General features: G+C 41.7%; 1 protein-coding gene across 2 annotated transcripts in view; it reads right to left on the bottom strand.

The window, feature by feature from the left end:
* Nucleotides 1–1393: 1393 nt before the first annotated feature.
* nova2 (NOVA alternative splicing regulator 2) overlaps nucleotides 1394–20855 on the bottom strand; it is a 94041-nt gene continuing 74579 nt past the window's right edge. For both annotated transcript variants that reach the window (XM_024804839.2, XM_023154401.3), the window contains one exon: nucleotides 1394–20221. In XM_024804839.2, the coding sequence (XP_024660607.1) occupies nucleotides 19199–20221 (1023 nt within the window). In that variant the 3' untranslated portion in view covers nucleotides 1394–19198. The remainder of the gene's footprint in view (nucleotides 20222–20855) is intronic.

The raw sequence follows: 20855 nt of genomic DNA, 5'->3' as shown, positions 1-20855 counted from the left end.
TTTGGCACCATGGATAGCTTGAAATGCTGGGATATGATTCCTGCTGGCTGAGTTGTGGAGCTTTTTGATGAAAACAGCTGCCTGCTACAGCTGGAAATGAGCACTAAGACGTTCTGCAGAGCTGACGGGAAGTGCAGCATCAGGTGATAATTCTCTGCAAACCTTTTAGATGCCACATGCAATCCTTTATTATACTGCAAACGGAGATTAGAGCAATGTAGAGCATTAACAGCCGTCCAGATGTGTCTTACCTTCAACGCAACAAGTTCCATTTGCTTGCCTGAAAATGTTCCAAGGAGAAATAAATCCAAGAAGAAAAGAAGTAGAGCAGTAAAATAGTGCTTTATGTACTAAAAGAAGAGGCAGAGAGCATTTGGGCAAATTGCATTTTTATGTTGTTCACAAATGAAAAAAATAAACACCAGGGAGAGAAGGGAGCAGGACTTCTTTGCGTTCTGGTTCTGCCGCCACCCACAGCAACATCGGCTAGACACATCAAGCACTGCGTAGGTTTCCCTTTGTGCCGTAGAAAAATGTATTTATTAAAGCATCGACTCCAGAACAAAAACAAAAGAAAACGAACAACAGCTGCAGGATTGCAGAACATATTAGGTACCATAAAATTGATAAAGCAATCACTGTACATACTACAGTGTTCTTTTTTTTAAGTCACAGCTTTTGTAATGCAGTTATGGTTGATGTAAATATTTTTTACACATATTATACATTCAATAAAACTGAAATATGTTTGAGAAAGAAATGTACATCTGAATTATAGCACTTATGATGGTGCTGTAGGAAAATAATATGGATTAAAGACGGTGACGAGCAATTTAAATTGATAAGCACTCTTTTTAACACAAAACTATAAATATATATTAATATCATTAGTGCAACAAGTTGAATTACTTATGTTAGACATATGTTAGGTGTGTGTGTGTGAGGTCACTTGAAACACTTGATGAAGGCAGGAGAATGTGTTGTTCGGCTTACAGCTGCTGTAAGATTAGTTGCTTTTAGATGAAAGAGCAGACGGACTATCAGCTCATTTTCACTCCTAAATATTCTCCTTATGGTTCAGTGACTTTATGTGAGACAAATCTGCTGTATGTGGTTAAGATACTTTCATAATGCGAGATTTGAAGCTTTCCGTGTAAGTACAAAGCATTTTAGGTTCCAAAATTATTCAAGTTAATTTAAAATGAAGTCAGATTAGAAATCATATCTTTAATTATTAAACTTTTTATTACACTCTAAATTTCATATAAAATAGGTTGTATCAAAAACCTGCAAAGGGACTGCGCTGTTGTCTTCTTTATATCACTTAAAGGGTTTCCTTTCAAAAAGGTAAATGCTGATTTTTTAAATCTGTTATCTGTGAATCTGCTGGTGGTTGATATATTTTCATTTCTTATCAAAAGAAGAAAAAATTCTATAGTGAAACACTTTAAATAATTCAGCAGTCCACATCCCAAGGAAGGAAAAGTGAGAAGATAAAATTTGAGAGCACTGACAGATGAATCATTTCATGTTTCTGCTCCATCTTCAGCATTTCATTCGGGGGCGAAGCACATACACTGCCTCAAAGCCGCAATTTAGATTTAAGGTGATATTATTAAAGATCCAATAATGCCCGCAATTTTACCTACTGAATTACATTTTTCAGATCTGTTTTTTAATTTGCTTCATCCCCTTGAATTAAATATAGCCCTATGGAATGAAACCCTTTGAGCCAACCTCCCTCCTCACTGTGGATCCAGTTAAACGGTGTTGCTCAGAATGTGAATTGCAAAGGATTAAGTGATTGTGTATCTTTTAGATTCAAAACATCTGCTGCTTAGTTTGGCAAAGGCTCACATGCCCTCAGACTGGGATGGAAAGCAGGCAGCTGGAGGGAGTGGTGATTATTATTTGGTTGTTTGCTGTAATTTATTTTTAAGACAGTCATTGCTTCTCTGTAGGAACAGTGGTGCGGTCATCTCCATCTTCACCATGAAAAAGTAGAAGATTATAGGTTTAGTCCAAAAACCTTCTTTTCCCTAACCTGTGCTAATAAAAACAAAAATGCTGTATATTCACCCCCTTTAGGAACCATGGAAACTCTTTGGGATCGATTGCCTTACTTATTTATAACAGCTACTAAAAGTTAACAGTTTCAGTGGGGTGTGGATATGTCACAGCTTAATGCCTATGGTTGTATGTAAACATGGTCAGGTCAGGGAGAAAGAGCACAGAGAGGCATCCAGTACCGAATCCAACACTATAAATAATTTGCTGTAATACTCTAAATATTTGCATGTCCCTTTATGCCTTCCTGAATTGTGAAACTAAAGGATGCATCTGTGGGGTTTTTTTTTATTAATGCTGTGAAGATGCACTGCCAGCACCGGGGCAGTGTAGTGTGATTCTGCTTGTTGCTTACTTTGGTTTAGTTCAGATATCTACATCTGCAGATGGACAACTTAGACATTTGGCACAGACCTACTTACAAAATGTGATCATATGAACCTCCATCTAATCCTCAGAGATAAGGCAAAAACAAAAAACAAGAGCTGCAACCCAAGGCTCGTAAAAGCTGAGCATTGTTGCAGAAATATACACTCCATGAGGAAAGAAATGTTGCAGTAAGCGAGCACATGCGATTTATCTTCATCCCTACTTCCACCAAACCTCACTGGAACAAGTTGGACATTCCTGTGAAAACTCCTTTGGGGTTCAGTGGGATCTATTCTTAGAGTTCAGATGAATGAGGGAGCGTGTAAAGCAGTGAAAGGAACACATGAAGAAGGAGGAAAATCAATATGCAGCTTCTAAGAGGAAAGGTGAGCTAATAGCAATCGTAGGTGCTTTGTTAAAACTGACAAAGATGGATGGCAAGCTAGCACTGGCTACAATTAGATAAAGAGTTACAATTAAGAATCAGAGGAATTTCCTGGGAAAGATGCTTCATTTCATAGTTTATTAAATTACTTTTAAGGTCTGTGGTGGTATTTAAACTCTGGATTTTCAACTTATTTATAATTGCTTGACTGGTTGACAGAAAATCGCAGCTGCATGAACAACACCTGAGCAGCCTCATTTCAATGAAGTCGGTGATCTATGTGTTAGCACCAGGCTTAGTTTATTAACCTAGCTTCATCGCAAGGTCCTCTATAGAAAAGCAGGGCAGTGGTGACTGAAACACTGAAAAATGACATGACATATAAAAGCAACTACACTTCCAGTTTGGATTCGTTTAAAAATGTCTTTCATAATAATGTTGTTTATGTATTATGTGGCTAAAATAATCGTCAGAAGACATTTCTCAAGCTTTCAAATGAAATGCTTAACTGACAGCATGAAGTTTCAACAGAAACGAGTTTTTAACTGTATATTTTAATGCAGGTTGTAGCAGTGATGTGAGGGGATTTATTGCTTTCTTTGTCTTTATTCTTCTACAGAGCTGTGACTTTGAAAATGTACTGTCTCTGCAGAGGAAGAACCAAGCTTTAATCACTCCCTGCACAATGCACAGGATCTTGGAAAAATGAAACTACTATATATATTTATAAACCATGTGTTCCTAGCTATACACAGGTAGAGAGTTTGCATTCATCTTCTTACACAAAATTATCCTTTAACCTCTCTCAAGCCACTAATCCACTTACCTTCTGTCTCCTCAAAGCACTCTGTGGTTCTGACACAACCTACAGCACCTTTGGGAGCTGATCTAAGGCACAGTGTAATTCATCTTAAAACTGGAGTACATCCCAGTGGTCAATTTTCAAGCCATTGTACAGATGAGGAGAAAGGACGAGAACACATTCAAAGTAACTGTCAGAAAGATGTTGTTTTGTTTCTAAAAGCATCTGAGTGAATATGTTTTGTCACAAAAATGTTTATTGGAGGAAGAAGTGCCCTGGAGCCAGAAATAATCCTTTCTGTTAAGTAAGAGAAGCCAAAGAGTGGAGGCTATTTCGTGTTAACTATGAAGCCAAATGCCACCTTTTATTGATATATTGTGAATATATTATAAATGACAACAGCATGGAAAGATATTGGGGGTGGTAACTATTTGAATCAACATTTAGCTCATTGAGCCATAATCAAACAAGTTTTGCTTTGAAGTAAAAGCAAAAACCTTACCTGATTACAATTTGGCCTCTTCCACTAGTATGAGATTATTATCCTGAGAGCTGGCACCATTTGCATTGCTGCATTCAAAAGTCCCAACAGCAAGGCAAAGCATCCCTGTATATACTGTCTTGGGTTCATATGTTGGATTTTCATGCTGCTGTTCAGCACAAAAAAATAGACAGTATTTGTTCTTAATGGCTCAACAAGGTTTCACTGCAAAATGCCAAAGGGTTGTTCAGTGACAGTGGTAATTCAATTCAAACCCCAATCACAGAGGCCTAGAGACCAGTTAACATGGGGAAAATGTATATCTGCTAATGGGTTGGCAAAGCGATGAAGGGCCCAAGACTGACAGGCACACTACAAATCAGTGAAACCTGGTATTCTCCCCCAAGATCCTTGAAGTCTGCAGACCAAATGCGCTTGGTTGTCCCAAGGTCCAGATTAATACACAGAAGAGACCGGGCCATGACTGCTCCTAAATTATGGAACACATTGCCCCTGCATATGAGGATCTTCCCAACACTGGATACTTTTAAAACCCGTCTAAAGACCCACTTTTATTCTCTGGCCTTTAAATCAAAATGTGTCTGTTACTATTGTTCTTTCTGTGATTCTATTTTCTCTTAATTTACATTCTATGTTATTTGATAAGTCTTCTGATTTGACTATTTTATTGCAGAGTACTTTGGTCAACAGTTGTTGTTTTTAAAAGTGCTATATAAATAAATAAACTTGAAATAAACTTAAACTTGAAACAGTTAATTAGTCTTTTTTTTAAATGAAAATAATGAACCTATCACCATAAAATAATGTTTACTTAACAGGTACTTTTAGCTCCTAGTTGACACTGAGCGGTACAGATGTAAGACGATGGGGTGGTTAAAATCAAAGTCTGGGTCTCAAACCAGAAAAGAGGGACAGCTGGAAATTAAACTCATAGTGAATTCAGAATTAAAGATGCTGCTTGCCTCTCCAAGTGTAACCAAGTGTTGGTTAGCGCACTTCATTTCTAAGAGACAATAATGTGTTTGTGGTTTTTGGTTTAGCCAACATGAAATCTCTGCAGGCAGACCATCTGTACATATACCGACCTGCTGACAGACCAAACACACCTGGATCAGGCCAACCCCACCTCCCCATACCCACACTCCTAACACTGAACCTGCCACCCTGATATCTGAAGAAGCAGGTCGGTTCTCGCATGTCTGATTACAGGATGCCTGCTGGGAAATGTATTTTTTCCTACATACTATTTATCTTGTAATAATAATACATTATCATTATAACCCAAATAAAACCCAAATGAAAAGAGCATTTTGAAGAAGTGCGTATTGCTCTGGACAGAGAGCTATGTTAGTTGGCTATACTTTGAAAATTAATATGCAAGAGAGTATTTAAGTTATATTTGTCAATACTTTATATTATAAATCAAATGTTTAAGCACATTTACATACAAAAAGCATTTGCATGTGGTGTATCAATGTAAAATAAATAAAGAACACTATCATTAAAACTATTAATTTTTGAAACAATGGCTTCCACTTTGGGGGCACAAAGTGATATATTATTTTCCTGGGCCCTAAATCCCTGGATCCACCCCTGCTGGTAATCACTGTAAAATAAATTGCTCATGCCCCGTTCATTTAGGCTTTTTCTGATCATTGACACCCCGTCACCTGCTGGTTGCTAGGGAAATTCATGTATTCCAAGACTGACTTGTAAGTGGTTCGTAATGTGAAAGATGGTAGTTGGAAACAGGTTGCAAATACGGATACGATACTGCACCAGAACCTCCTAGCAGTTGCTTTGGTTGCTGGCAGGTTGCTGCGGTCACCAGAGGTTCGCATGGAAGTTGTCTGCAAACAACAGCAAACTACTCATCAAGTGGTAGTGAAACATTGTAATGTGTGATGAAAACCAGAAATAGAGATTTTTCAAAGTAAAGGTTTCAGCCTTTGAAAACGGTTCGTTCCAGCAATAAGGCTTTTACTTTGAAAGCAAACCATCACCATTTCTGGTGTGCGACTCAATTTTTCAAGTTTCACTGCAGGCATACTGCAGGTATTTGCAGGCAAGTCAGCGTCTTTCATACAAACTACAAGCAAACGTGGCACTCAGTCTGCCCGCAACCAAAAGAATCACATTACGGTTTTTCCTGCACGCTGTTTGTGACCAGTTATACCTGGTGACAGGGAGGTGGTGTCTAGGTCTCTGTGACTGATGCTTTTGTCAGTAAGTTCAGTTTGAACTGATTTGTCGGAGAGCCTGGCACGCATATTTGTGGTATTTGGTCATAATAGTCAGAAATAATGTTATAATATAGTGATCAATTTGGTTGAGTTGCATCATTTAGAATTAATTAAGTCAAATGTATTTTTTATATGTCACATCCTGCGCAGGAAATGCCGTTAAGAAGATGCTGTTAGCTGTACAGACAGTTAAGTCATGTACTTCTAAAGGAGTTTTGACTTGTTTGTATCTACAGCTTCATTTTAGAGCCACATCAGGTCAGGTCGAGTTCTATAGTAGTGCAACAGTGTGATTGGACCCTAAAGTTAATAGTTTAAACCCTGAATATCGGTTGTAATTTTTTATATGACCGGTAAATCACTGTACTTGAGGTATAGTTTCTGAAATGTGCCCTATTATTTTGAGCCTGTGACTGAACTTTTTTGCCAACCCCACTGTTTTTCAGCGTTTCCACGTTTGAGGTTAAAGTCTACCAATAAAGTAGTTGCTGCTCCAACAGCACTTCTAGCTTCATAAACAACAAAAAAAGTAAAGTTTCACATAGCATTTATAGTGCAAAGTGTAGCGATGAACATCTCAGTGGTTAGATCTTAATACTGAATGTATTATGTAAGAATTGACTGTAAAAAGTCACTTTTACCCATTTTTTCCATATTGTATTTTTAGCTGCCCGGAAAGCCCGTATATGTTCTTGTTTGTGGCGACCTAACCCATCAGGAACAAAATGGCATGACCTTCTCGCTGGAAGCCGGAGGAACTTCTTTAGTGGCGTATGGAGAAAGGTGTGTGGGAGGAGAGTGACAAGAGGTTGGTCAGACCATGCTGTGAATTGTTTGTGACTCCATTTCCCAGGAGGCTTTGCAACAACAGCTCAAAAAGCCACTAGCCACTTAGCCGATGGCATGGAGAGGGCTGAGACGATTTGGCCAGAGGTCACAGGAGCTGACATGGTGGATGCGGGGGTGCAGGTGTTTGTTGATCGGATGACTCTGGTGCACAGGAGGATTGTGGGTAGATGGATATGTCAGAGAGTTGAAGCTCACCCCTTCTTGATTGTGATGCCTGTCGTAGGGAGGATGGTGATGTGTGGAAGTGGATCGAACCCTGATTTTCTTTCGTTCTTGACCCTCTCTAACACTTTGACACAACTACATCGAGCCCTCCGAGTGTTTGAATGGAAGCACATCACCAGCTTTAACTGTTGAAACTTACCTCGACTGCATTATCCAAAGTACCTTTCTCGGCACTGACTTTACAAATAAACGTGTGAGGGCTTACTCCTTAAGACTAAAGATGTTAATTTGCTTCAATGGTTTATTTTACCCATAACCATGTACAAATAAACAAAACCTTTACAGCTTTGTATGGTCACACATTTAGCATTCATTGGTCCATAAGCACTCCTCACGGCGACATGAAAACACTTAGTAGACACCGGCTGACTTCTAGCGTCGGTGTCTGAACGTTGCACTGACGTCACAAATGTACCATCCATTCTAACAGTTTCATTGCAAATAAAAATAGTCACATGCAATGACTGAAAAAAATTACATTACCTCATGTCACATAGAAAGTAAGCGAAAAGTTCCATCATTTAGAAATAAGTACTCTTCAGAGATTTGTCTCTCTTTTTTTCTTTTTTTTCCCTTTTTTTTTAAGTCCTAGACATTCTTTCAACAGCGTTGTTGGTCTCATTTGGGTTGTAAACATTAGTTACAGTGCTGAGCTCCTTTCAGCTCAAGCTCTCAAGAGAATTGGTCAATCAATACTATCAATCAACTGATGGAGAGGAATTAGTCAGTAGTCAATCAAACAAGGACTTTATCAGAGGAGGACATGATCGTCTTTGGGCTCAGTTAGGGGCAACAGGACACCAGTGAGAGACTGGAGAACAGACTAAACAGTAGATCTATATAAGACACCCTGAGAATCACAACTACATCTCTTTCATCTGTCATCCCTTCTTCCTATCCTCTCTCTTCCTCTATCTCTTCTTCTACGGAGCGATCATAGTCAGGTGGGCGTGGCCTCATCAGTTGAGAAAGATGGCTGGTTGGTAGGTTGTTTTGTTGTGGCGGAAGCCGGTTGCCATGCAACTGGCTCCTCTGTGGTTGGCATGGAGACAGGTTAAGGTGGATTCTGACCTGGTAAGGTAGTATGCAGCACGTACAGTAGTATGAACAGTAGAAATGTAATATGCAGTTCTGGGGAAAACAAACTAAATTTCATTAAATGACGCTGAAGAAATTAAACAGAACAAGTCCACTTCAGGCTGATTAACGGGTCAGTTCATCCAAGCTATCCAAGAAATAGTTTCTTACTTAGAGGTACAGTTCTTCTCAAAATCAAATTGACATTTTGGGCCATAGAGTTATTTATCCATCTCGATTTATTTGGTGTAAGCTGCCCAATTTTGGAGATACCAGCTTTTCAGTGTAATAAAACTATGCGGGACCCGGGCTGTGGTGATCAAGGAACCAAAAAACATGATTGGATGACACCACAGCAGTAACTACTGAAGCCTGTTTAAGTTGCTGATTTATTTATTTTTGTAAGGCTGGGTTATCATCTCAACATTTCAAGTTATGTACCTCAAAATTTCAATGTTATAAATCCAAATTTGTACTTGTCGAGTGCTATTTTCTTAGAGTTTGAAAAGATTACTAAAAAACAAACAAAAAATTATCTTTATTATCTTTGATGTAATTTTTATTTCGCTTCTATGGAACTATATCTGCCACTTAAAGGAAACATGTAGCTAACCATCATCACAGCTCAGCTGTCTTGTCACAGGTAGATGCACGTTTCCTTCCACAGTTAGCAGGTGTAGTTTGGCAGAGAGAAAATACTTTCTACATAAAATTATTCACAAGGAGTTTCTTATATAACAGAGAAGGGCATTGCTGTTATTTGGTAAATGTAGCCTATCTCCTTCATTATTATTTAAGAGAAATCTGACTTCTGTACAGCTAAAATCTCCCAAACTGTTCAAGTCACATTCAAATTTTTTTAGATGGTTAGACAGCACCTGTCTTTTTGACTCACGTGGTGTTTTGACTTATCAGTCCCAGAAACTACAGCAAAGCTGTTTGCAGCGAGGGCTGTGGTTTCCTCAGAAATATATGCACACAAATGTGAATTAAATTTACATATGCATTTTTAATGCTGTGAGCACCACCACGGACTTAACTCCATTCACCTCCAGCGTTTTGGAGCATAAATTATTGACAGATATTGCACTTGTTGGGAAAACATTAAATATGGGTGAACTGATCCTTTAAAAGTCAAACAACCTGAGGGACACTTGCCTTGATTTAAGGAGCGCTTAGTAATAATCTCAAAGGTGAAAACACCTCGAATGAACGAAAGCAAGCGTATTTATCCCCAGATCTGTCAGCATGTAACAGTAGATTGTGACAGTAGTATGTTATCAATGGAGAACATCACATGGGGCTGACGTGGTGTGCAGCAAAGGATGGCGCAGGGGGAAGGCGGTAGTGGTGGACAGTGATTGGTTGATTTGGTTGGTCAGGTGACTGAAGGGGTTATGGACAGTCGAGTTGAGTCAGATCACATGATGAGGGTTTGCAGCTATAACGTCAGGAGGTTCCATCAGGAAGTATGGAAGCCTGACAAGTTTTAGCTTTTGGTGGACACTGGACACAACACCCACCCCGAACCCCCCCTCACAGACCCAACAATCGCACACACACACACATCCACGCAGACGCATGCAGATTCGCACGTGTGAGCAGACAGACACGCAAGATACAAGCACATGTGCACCATATTTTGCATAGACACACAAATAAACACAGGTTCGTTAACTAACACACATTCACGACACACGCTGCTCACACACACCCTCGCGCGCGCACCTCGATTCGCCCAAACACACATTCGGTCCCCACCCTCAGACTTGCGATGTGTTACTGTGATGATGCAGAGTGTGGTGGAAGGTGAAGAATAAGACAACGGAAGACAGGTGATGCTAAAATGAACATTTATAATGACTGCTGTTGCTGTCGCAAAATAAGAATCCTTAAAAAAAGACCTCATATATATTAGCACTAGATTGCCCACTTCACTGGTAATCCACAAGTCAAGAAACACAACTCACTAGGTTTTTTTCTCTTTACAAACACAATGCTACAATTACATTAAATATTCAGTAATCTTTAAGTCAGTTAATGAATGTTGTTAAAAGCAACCACTAAATACTAAAAATAAAAACAAAACAATTATAATATTAATTCACCTTTTTCCAGTCGTTCCCTTTTTCTCGTTGTGTTGTTATTTATTAATAGTATAATAATAGTCTGAGAAATAAATAGCTCATGTGGTGTTCTCAAGGCAATGGGGCAGGCAGCATAAATCAAGAGTGGAGCTCAGAGCAATGCAATGAAATGGTGGAGTCTAATCTCACACAGTCACTTTAATAGTTTCAACATGTCTTTGATGTGGAGGCGAAATATGGAGATATGATACAAGTTTGGTTCTGCAGGCAGCGGAGTGGTTGAGCGGCACCTGCAGAGGTTAATCATCTCTAAACTATCCTTCTATGTTATGTAAACTAGGACTGTATTGCACAAAAGTTAGCAGCTCATCTTCCTCATTTTGTAGCCCGGGAGAAGCTTAATTTCTTCTTCTTTTGTTTTTCAATTTTCCGCCTCCGCCTCCCTGTTTTTGTTTTTCTTTCTCCGACTTGGAGGAGCTGAGTCGAGCCGTCTTCCACGATGATATGTCTCTAACATGACCAAGCGTTTTCAATCACTATGGCTTGATGATTAAAAAGATACTAGTGCCACTACAACTCACTGTTAAGAAACATCAACAAATGTACAAAAGCAAGCCTACGTTGAGAATGGCTCGGACTATTTCTCAAGATTAGTATTATTATTTGATGAGCACACTTATCTAAAAAGTTGGCTAGCCGACATGAACGCTAAACAGCGAATACAGTAGGTAAATCAACACTAATAACAACAGCACAGGTTAACACAGTAGAACTAGCATAGCCGATTATACAGGCAGACCTAAGTATCGGATACAGAGGATGAAAAGTGTTACGATCGTCTACCGCGTCCACTAGTTTCTCTTTATGCTGCCCGCCCCTTTCTGCTCAACACTTCTCTCTTTACACCTCGGCAAAAAATCTGACAAAAATATTTACAATGAGAGAGAAAAAAAATGAAATTGTGGAGAAACAATTGTTTAGTGTTTTATCCTTTTTTTGTTTGTCTGCATTTTTTAAAATATTTTTTTCTTCCTTTCATATGTTTTTTTTTGTTCTTTTTTGACTTATAGCTCCGAGAACTGTCCCCAATGGTGAGCAACAAACAAACAAACAAAAAAATCCAATCATATCAGCTAGCATTGCACAGTCTCAGAGAGGTTTTGGGGATGGAATGGAGAGTTATCGTCCAAACAGTTGGATGAACACAGAAGGGGGGTAGGAGGAGGAGGAAGAAGGTCAATAAAGTTCATGAGGGGGTGAAAGTTCAAAAAGTTCAAGAAGACAGAGGATGGCTGCGCAGCTGACGGTGCGTAAACACTCCCCACACCACTGCACTGGGGGCGGTGCATGTGTCGGCGTGCGTGGTTTGGATGTTAAACAACAACAAAAAAAATCATCATTAGAAAATGGAGGTTTTTTTTTAATCTTTCCCATCGAGAAAAATCAAATGGAGCGAGAGCGAGAGGGGTTATAGAGAGAGAGAGAGAGAAAGGTGGGGTGGGGGTATAGAAAGAAGGGGGAGGTGAGGAGAGTGAAAGGTGCCCCCAACACTATGGCACACAATCAATGAAGTCCCACAGGCTGAAGAAATGACAGAATTAGGAAAGCAGCTGGCATGAGCGGTAGGGCTTTTTTTTTAAGGTAGGTTGAGAGGCAGGACAGTAGGTAGGTAGCCAACCTGCAGAAGGGTTAATCCTTGTCGGGTTTAGCTCTGTGGGGGTGGTGAGGAGGAGGAGGAGGAGGAGGAGGAGGTGGTGGTGGTGGGGGGCAAGGTGCTGTTCAGTTGAGGCGTCATGAGCGACATCATGTTATGAGGGCGGAGCATGCTGGCTTCATGGGTGCTTCCAGGATGGATGTCCGACACACAAGAACAACTCAAAGAAACGCTTGGAATGGTAGTAGTAGTTGTTGTTGTTGTCTTTTTTTTTGTTTTGTTTTGCTTTTTTTCCCTCTCTGTTCTATTTTGGCACTCGAGAGAAGAGACTCGTGGGAGGCGGAGGAGGAAAGTGTGTGTATGTTTGGGCGAGGAGGAGGAGTGGGCAGTGAAAGTGCAAAAAAAGAGGGCATGGAGGATATTGTGTTTGTGTGTGTGTGTGTGTGTGTGTGTGTGTGTGTAGGGGGGGTGGGGGGTGGAGTAGGGTAAACAGGCTACATACAGAAAATGGCATTTTGTTAAAACTGGTTTGGGTTAGAGCATACAGTACAAATCAAAACCAGGAAAAAAATAAACAGAGAAACGAGAGAAGGAACAGAAAAACAGTGATATGACAAATGCAGTCTACCGTTGCTGGTGCTTCGATGGGGCCCGAGTTGGGGGAGGAAGAAGGGTGGAAAAGGGGGTGGGGAGCGGGGTCCCAAAAGATGTCTTAGATGTTGTTTTGAAAAGGTGGTGGGTGTGGGTGAGAGTGGGTTTGTGGAGGTAGGCGTGGCGGTGGAGGGTAGGCGGGGGGCAGAGAACAAGAGCTGGGGACTATGTCGGAGAGCCACACACCCACTGAGAAGCAATGAGGTCACCTGGCGAGCAGGTTAGAATTGAGTTTGCATTCCTCTACACGTTACAGTAAAAACAAAAGCCAACAAAAATAAGACATGAATAAAACATGGCTAGCCAGCTACGCCGCAACACAGACACCACGGAGCGGGCCTAAAGCAGACAAACTCAGAGGGCGGGAGAGAGAGAGGAGCATGCACATCTAAATACAATGCTGAATGAACACCTACAGTAAGGCTACCATCTACAGTAGTCTCGCACACTGACCCCCACCTCAGCTCGGCGTGCCGTGCACTGTAACAGCAGAAGGTTTAGTGCAAACGTGTCACTGAGGAGCAATAATGGAAATCCCGATCGTTTCCCCATCTCAGTTAGTTTTGTGAACAGCGGGCCACTTCCCATGACAACATCTGTCAGTATACGAAGCATGACCGCACTGCAAATCCGGAGAGAGACTTTGGCAAAAAAACAAAAAAATTTGACACCGAAGCCAATAGCATCTAATTAAACTGAACTGGGAAACTTAGGACAGAGAGAGACAGAGAGAGAGGGGAGGAGGGGGATCAGGATTCAAAACCCACACTGGCAATGTTCAGTGCTGTTTTTTCTCTCTCTCCCCGAGATCAGAGCCTTGGATTGCATGTTAAGGGAGTGAAAACACAATCTGTCCCAAATTCTGCAGCGAGTCACCCAAGGGAGGCAGGCGGTGCAGCACACAGCATAGTGTGTCTGTGTCTGTGTTATTTTGGATTTAAAAGTAAGGGAGGGGATCTTTCACCTCTTTCTCACACACTGTCTCTCTTTACGAGTCACTTGTGACCACGAGGGGCGGGACCAGAGATGCTCCATGTCATATTTGAGGTCAATAAGGTGCAATTCAATGACAAGACAAGCCAGAGCTCAGAGCGTGGGGGCTCAAAGGACAGACAACATATTAATACTGAGAGCCTGACAGAGTGCGTCGAGGGGTTAGTAAGGTTAGATTACAGAGACACACTAAAACACATGTAAGCCTCTACTGCACGCCAGTGGTCAGAAGAGTGATATGCAAACTTATGGAGAGGTGAGTACATTCATGGACAATCTCAGTCTATTATTTGAAAATAAATCCAGATTTTTTTTTCTTCAAAAAATTGTTCGAAAGTTAAGTAGGAACTGAGAAGCGTTTAGTCCAAGCTCGCTCAACAAGTAGCAAAATAGTCTTAGGTTTGTTCGAGAGTTTTGTTCGTATCCCTCTGAGGAAGGTTAGACAGCTTAGCGACAAAATACTCACTCGGTCGTGACATCGAAATCAAACATCGTCTTCACCTGCAGCAGGTGGACCGGGACTTGACACGACTGCATCGAAAAACAACGAACATCTGAACGCGTGTAAAACAATACCAAAATGCTCTACCCTTATCGGCATGCAAAGATTTGTCTCCGAAAAATGAACAACACACACTTCCTAAATGGTTTTTCTTTTTTTTGTTTCTTTGATTTTTTTTTTTTGTCCACGCTTCACTTTGATATCATGCAATATAGACGTGCAAAAAAGATAACATCTATTTCCACAAAATACATCTTCATCGTAACTATAAAAGGCTGTGTTTAAGAATGCTATCTAGTCACATTTTTTTTTTTAGCATTATTATGCTAACCTATCACTATATTGATACTCTAGCCCCAGAGTCATAGTGCTGTTGCATCCTGGGAAGAGTAGTTCCCAGAGGACAGGCTAACACTTGGCTAACATGGCGGTCCCTCGTCTTGTGGCAGGAGTGAAGAGGGATTGAACAAACTGCTATACTGAAGCGCTTTGTCTGTTAGTGTACCTAGTTCTCAAAAACTGACCCCCTATGTATTGATTTATAAATATGGTTCATTTGGCACTTTTCACATTTTCTTAATATAAAAGTATGTCTCCTCTTACCTAATGTGATTTAAATCAACACATTTACAGTTCTGTTTTGGCACAGGTTTTACTTGTTCAGGTTAAAATTATGCTCTTATTAACTTATTGTCAGCTTATAACAGAGCGTGTATTACACTGCTTGCAACTAGCCTCTCCAGCTAAAGGACAGATTTCGATATGTTTTTACCTTGTATTTTTTTTCTTGTTATTATTATTAAATAGCAGCATCTTCCACAAATTGAAAAAAAAATTACTCGTGTAAACCTATCCAACATCTACGGGTAAATCCAAAAGCTCCTACGGCACACAGAGGATAAGGGACGGGACGACACAACATGTATTGCTTCTAGTACTTGTCACATTTTATCTCAATCCCCTAACGTTATGATAACTAAAGAGATTAGCTGCTGTGTAAAAGACAGTCATCCTAAGGTTTAATTAATAAGATAAAAAAGAATTAAAGTATTAAATCAAATGGCACCTATATAAGAAATTTCAGTGCAGTTTTGCCACTGTAAACATACTGTGCTGCATGCACGCTTTCCAAAGCAGGGGGAGGAAACACGGCCACATGACTTTCAATTAATTAGCATTCAAAATCTTTAAATTACCTGAGTAATTATTGTTTCCGCTAAACAACTACATGTGACAAATTGCTTGTTTTGTCTGACCAACAAACCTAAAATTATTTTCCAAAATTGCTCAATAGATATTAAGTCCATAAATGAGTCTACCTGCAGAAAAAAGGCAAATCTTACTCTAAATGAAATGGAAATCAGCCTACTGAATGCATTCAGCACAGTATATTTCCATAGCAGAGCAAAAGCACACTGGCTTCCTGTGATCTTTTATGAGGTTTTGCAATAAAATCCAGTCAAACCCTATCAAAGAGAAATTATTCCCTCGAAATATGTGTGTGTTTGTGCAATGTTTTCCAAGCTAGTAATGTATCTCGTCACTGTTATGAAGTACAAACTACAAATAAGAGTGTTTATGCACTGTGCCCTGCCAGCTATGACTTCCTCTTCGGGCGTGGTTATTTTCTGATAGTGTCGCATTTGGTGGCCCGAGCCTCAGCTGCCCGAGGAGGCAAAGAGAGAAGAGGCTCAATCTGTGGCATTTGTCGGGGCAAGCAGCAGACATGCATTGATCGTAACACCAGACATAGTCACCCATGGAGCGATGTGGTAGGAGGAGAGGGGGTGTCAGGATGGGAGTGCACTGGAAAACTGAGGACGGGTGGGAGGGTGAGGAGAGTGTGGATGGTGTTAGATGGGAGTAAAGAAGCCTCCTTACCAAGCTGTGGAGATAAACCCTCACTGGCGCTCCAACAGAGAGTGACACATTCAAAAGCACAGTGGAGGATTTTGGGTCGGATTGGTTTCAAAAGAATCAAAAGGTCTGTTTGTTTAGTCTTAGAGGTGTTCCCTCCCCTCACCAGGCTTTTAGGTCAATAAATCAAATGCACCCCCTCCTCATTTTTGGCCTTTTACATTCCGTCATACTTCAGCTACTGTTAGAATTAAATCTCTGTCCAGGGACTTGCCTGTTGGATGTGCAGTACGTGAGAAAGACACAGCTGCGATAGGATATTGAATTTAGAATTTGTTCCAGTCTCTTTGATCTACTACTGGACACCTAACACTCCCCAACATCCTGCCCCCTAATTACGAAACACTTTTCCAAGATAACAGGTAAGTAGGATCTAATTGACCTCAATTGATTGATCCTCTTCATCGACCTAGTCTCTTTCACCTCCGTCAATATTCAGATATGATGTGCATTTCCGGTGAAGTTCTTCATATGCATTCTACATATATTTCATATATGTGTGTTTTTTTCCCTGCCATACAAAAAACCATCCAGTCAACGATGCCATCTATAGCACACATCCCTGACCTCATAGGTCGAGAGAAACTCTCCCTCGCTTCACAGTGCATTAAGACAAAAAAAATTCAGTGTACTCCGATTGTTAAAAAAAACAGACAAAAATAACACGACACAAACAAAAAAAACTCAACAACAGAAGAAACAACAGCATCTTCAGCAGCCTCCTGGGTCTACAGTGGGCAGTAAATCCGTTTCCGAGGGAGACCTACAGCTTGCCAGAGGCAGAAATGAGCTCAGCTCCCAGGACATATGTTAAAAATCTCTCATCTGCCCTTCATCTCATTGGCAGTTGGACGGATGCGTGATAAGAGCAAAGGTCAGTGAGCCTATTTATCTCCATTACTGATATGCACGCTGCCGTAAAAAAGCAAATCTACTAGCGAGGCTTGCAGATTCAGCAGTGGACCCCAGATAAACGACGTTCCTTTGTCACGTTTCAGTGTTACCTCCGACTAAATGTTTGCATTTCTCAGTAGTATCTTGTTAGTCTTAATTGCTCTCACTCTATCTAGTCTGTGGTTTGGGTTAATCCGAAGGGTTCGGGTGTCCACAGGCCGAGCAGCAGTTTATCCGAGAATTAGTTTCAGTTCAACTGGATTATTCATTTTAGTTACAACTTTACAATGCAGGCAAACTGCAACAGGGCATATAAACAGCAGTGATCTTTTGCAGCATGAGCTAGGAGCTAAGCATGATAACCAGGTAGGTTAATTCAGCTGCACTGCAGCCTGTGGTACGAGAGGTTTAGAGCTTTTCTTGCTAATCTAGAAGTCTTACTGCAGTCTGCATCATAGATATGGTGATTTCCCTTTTCTAGCACCAAATATGGCATCATAATGTTCTGTTTCAGTGTGAAAACGTGTGCGTGTCTGTGTGTGTTCCCTGTTCTTTTCTTTGACTGGATATATAAGGTGATCCTTCACTGTAATGATCCTAATGCCTGGGGTGGCTTTCTTACTGGACTTAAATAAGACATATATTACACTATGTGACATTACTATTCATCTTCAATCCACTTAAATTAAAACAAAAGAATCAAATCAAAAATAGTCTCATTTACATTCATGTCAACCTGAATTCACAGATTAAAAAAAAAAACACAACTGAGCCTTATATGGGTGAACTCATTAATAAATAATGACGAAGGTAATGATTCCTATATCGACAATATAGTTAATAGAATTATCACAGCAGACTGCAAAAAATGCCATAGATCCTGTGTGTTTGCCGCAGCCTGCGCTGTATCGCTCTTGTCGTTTATGGGTTTTTCACTATGTGAGGTCATCGGCGTGCGCTTCGCCTTTCTATCTGAGACGTTAGAGCCACACGTGGGGGTGGGCGTCACATGCTGTAACACCCCTGCAGCGCTGCACTGCTTGTGGGATACATCACAGGTATGGGAAGGTGTGCAAAAGAAAAAAAAGTGCCCGGTTGATTCTCTTTCCCCGCACCTCTGCCCAATTTCACCTCACCCTTCATCTCCCAGACGAGGGGACGAGGAGGGAGGTACGATCATATGCGGGTGAAGTAATAGAAGGTGTCGGCGGTGGGGGAGGAGTCAAGGGCATTTCTTCTCTCGCACACCAGGCTGAGGTTTGCAGTCTTGTTTGTTATAAAACCCTTGTAAAAGGGAGAGGGGCGGGTCAGGGGAGCAAAAAGTGAGAGGGGCATTCAAGGGAGGTGGGGCGAGGGGTTTGGGGTAAATCTCCTAGAAGAAAAAACAAAAACCCTACTGGAGGGTGATGGGTGTGGCCTGCAGGGGGAAGGAGGGCTAAGGGTTGTTTCCGTATTGGGTTCGGGGGCGGTGGAGGGCTGAACCCTGCAAAACCCCAACCCTCCGCCTTGCCGCACCCATGCCCTTCCCTCCATCCCCCCACTTCCTGTAGCCTCTCAGGCAGTCGGCCTGTCTACATGGCATTCAGCTCTGTCCACACAATACACAAACAAACAGACAGCTTAATTTACTAAACGAAACAAAACAATAAAACAATAAACAAAACAATAAAAAATCCCAAAAGGTCAAGACGTTAAGTAATAAAACCTTATTTACATTTTGCACATTTTTTTCTTGGTTTTTCAGCGTAATAACTCGCTCCTCTCCCTCCTCGTCTTCTCAGCACATTTTTGCTTTGCGTCAAAAAAATTTTTTTTAATAGAGAATACTGAAAACACGCAGAAGAAAACGGTGCGAACGATTCCTTCCGACATTCTTGCTCTCCTCTCCTTTTTCCATTCTCACTTTTTTTTATACTCCTCCCCCAAGCCCCCACTCTTTTTTTTTCCTCTTTTCCTCCTCGTTTCTCATCGGCTGTCAGGTTTAGCCCACCTTCTGTGGGTTGGTGGCGCGTACCCCCTGCTCGTAGGTGATTCGCTGGCTGATCAGGTACTGTGCAGCCTGTGTGGCGGCCTGGGAACCTGTGATGGTCACCTTCCTGTTCCGAGTTCCAGGAATGAACTCGCCCTTCTTGGAGATCTGGATCCTGGCGCCGGTCAGCTCCTGGTACTCCACTAGCGTCTTCCCTCCTTTCCCCAGAATGGCTCCCACTAGGTTTTCTGGCACAGCGATCTCAACCACTTCCTTTGCTCCTTCTGCTAGCTTCTCTGTGGCCAGTAGAGATGATGCCACAAGTGGTGAAGCAGCGCTTAAGTAACCATTGGTGGCCCCTGTAGCAGCAGCTAGGGATCCCAGAGAGAAGCCTCCAAGACTGGCTGCAGGGTGAGCAGCGCTGGTGGATGCATCGCTGGCATAGGATGCTAACAAATTAGCTGCAGCAGCTGCTGCTGGATTTGCATTAGCCGCTACTGCGGCTAGAACCCCTGAAGCAGCAGCAGGGTTGAGCCCCAGGCCCAGAGAGTTGGTGTTGTAACCATAGCTGGCCAGAGTGTTGAGGGCAGAAGTGATGGCGAGCAAGTCGTTGCCTGATAGGCTGGACATAGTGGTTGGGAAGGCTCCAACCCCAGCCAGGCCTGCCTGGCCGAGCAGAGAAGAAGCCGTAGCCGCGGCAGCGGCTGCGGCAGCTGGCATGACCTCGGTTGAGTTGGCGTACGGTGAGCCGGTGGGGTTGGAGTTGGCGACTGGCCCTGTGATGTTGGAGTAGGAGATGTTGAGGCACGAGGAGCTCTGTGGGTCCTCCTGGATCTTCTGGACAATGATCTCCACTGCTTTCCGGTTCTGTTCGGGCTCGCCGCTGATGGTGACCACACGCTCCTGCAGGTTGATACCTTCTGGCTTCTGGGATAGCTGGACCCACGCCCCAGACTGTTCCATCACTGCCTTGACTGTAGCTCCGCCTTTACCAATGATCAATCCTGCTGTACTGTTGGGGACGATCAGCTTGGCCTGGTGGGAGGTTGGGCAAAAAAAGAGATAGGTTATTACTTAGTTATCGACGTTTTAAAGTACATTTACCCAGCAGAAATATAAGTGATAGATTTGTTTCTTTATTGATCAGGCAATTAATTCCACTACAATCCCAAAGAGAAGTATAAAGTCAGTCTTTCTACACAAATGTGTTTATCAGTGTTACAGAGAGATGTTCCTGATGTTTTACACTGTTCATGTTCAGCAGAGAGGGAAACGAGGCGATGTCTCACCTGTGAAGTTACGATTACACATGCATGATAACATCCCATCTTGAATTCAGTGGAATTATAAAATGAAGACGACATTATACAACGGACGATGAAGGCTCCTGTTTGCGAGATGCAAAACAGTGGGAGCTGTCTTTAGAGGTGTCCTTATAAAGGACGGGAGACAAAGAGATCCAAAGAAGAGATGAACTGAGACTGAACGATGTCTGAATACAGAGAGGAAGAAGGAGAGTTTCTGATGCGCTGTGTTTGTGCGTGAATGTGTGTCAACAGTGTAAAGATGTCCTGAAAGGAGAAAGAGCTGACACAGCCACTGAATAAAATGGACTGTGCAGGAGCAGATAATGAGTAAAGAGTGTTTTTTTTCTTTATTACTTTGGTAC

The sequence above is a fragment of the Maylandia zebra genome, linkage group LG14 (genome assembly GCF_041146795.1).
Source record: "Maylandia zebra isolate NMK-2024a linkage group LG14, Mzebra_GT3a, whole genome shotgun sequence".
NCBI lineage: Eukaryota > Metazoa > Chordata > Actinopteri > Cichliformes > Cichlidae > Maylandia > Maylandia zebra.
This window is presented reverse-complemented; position numbering and strand designations above follow the sequence as displayed.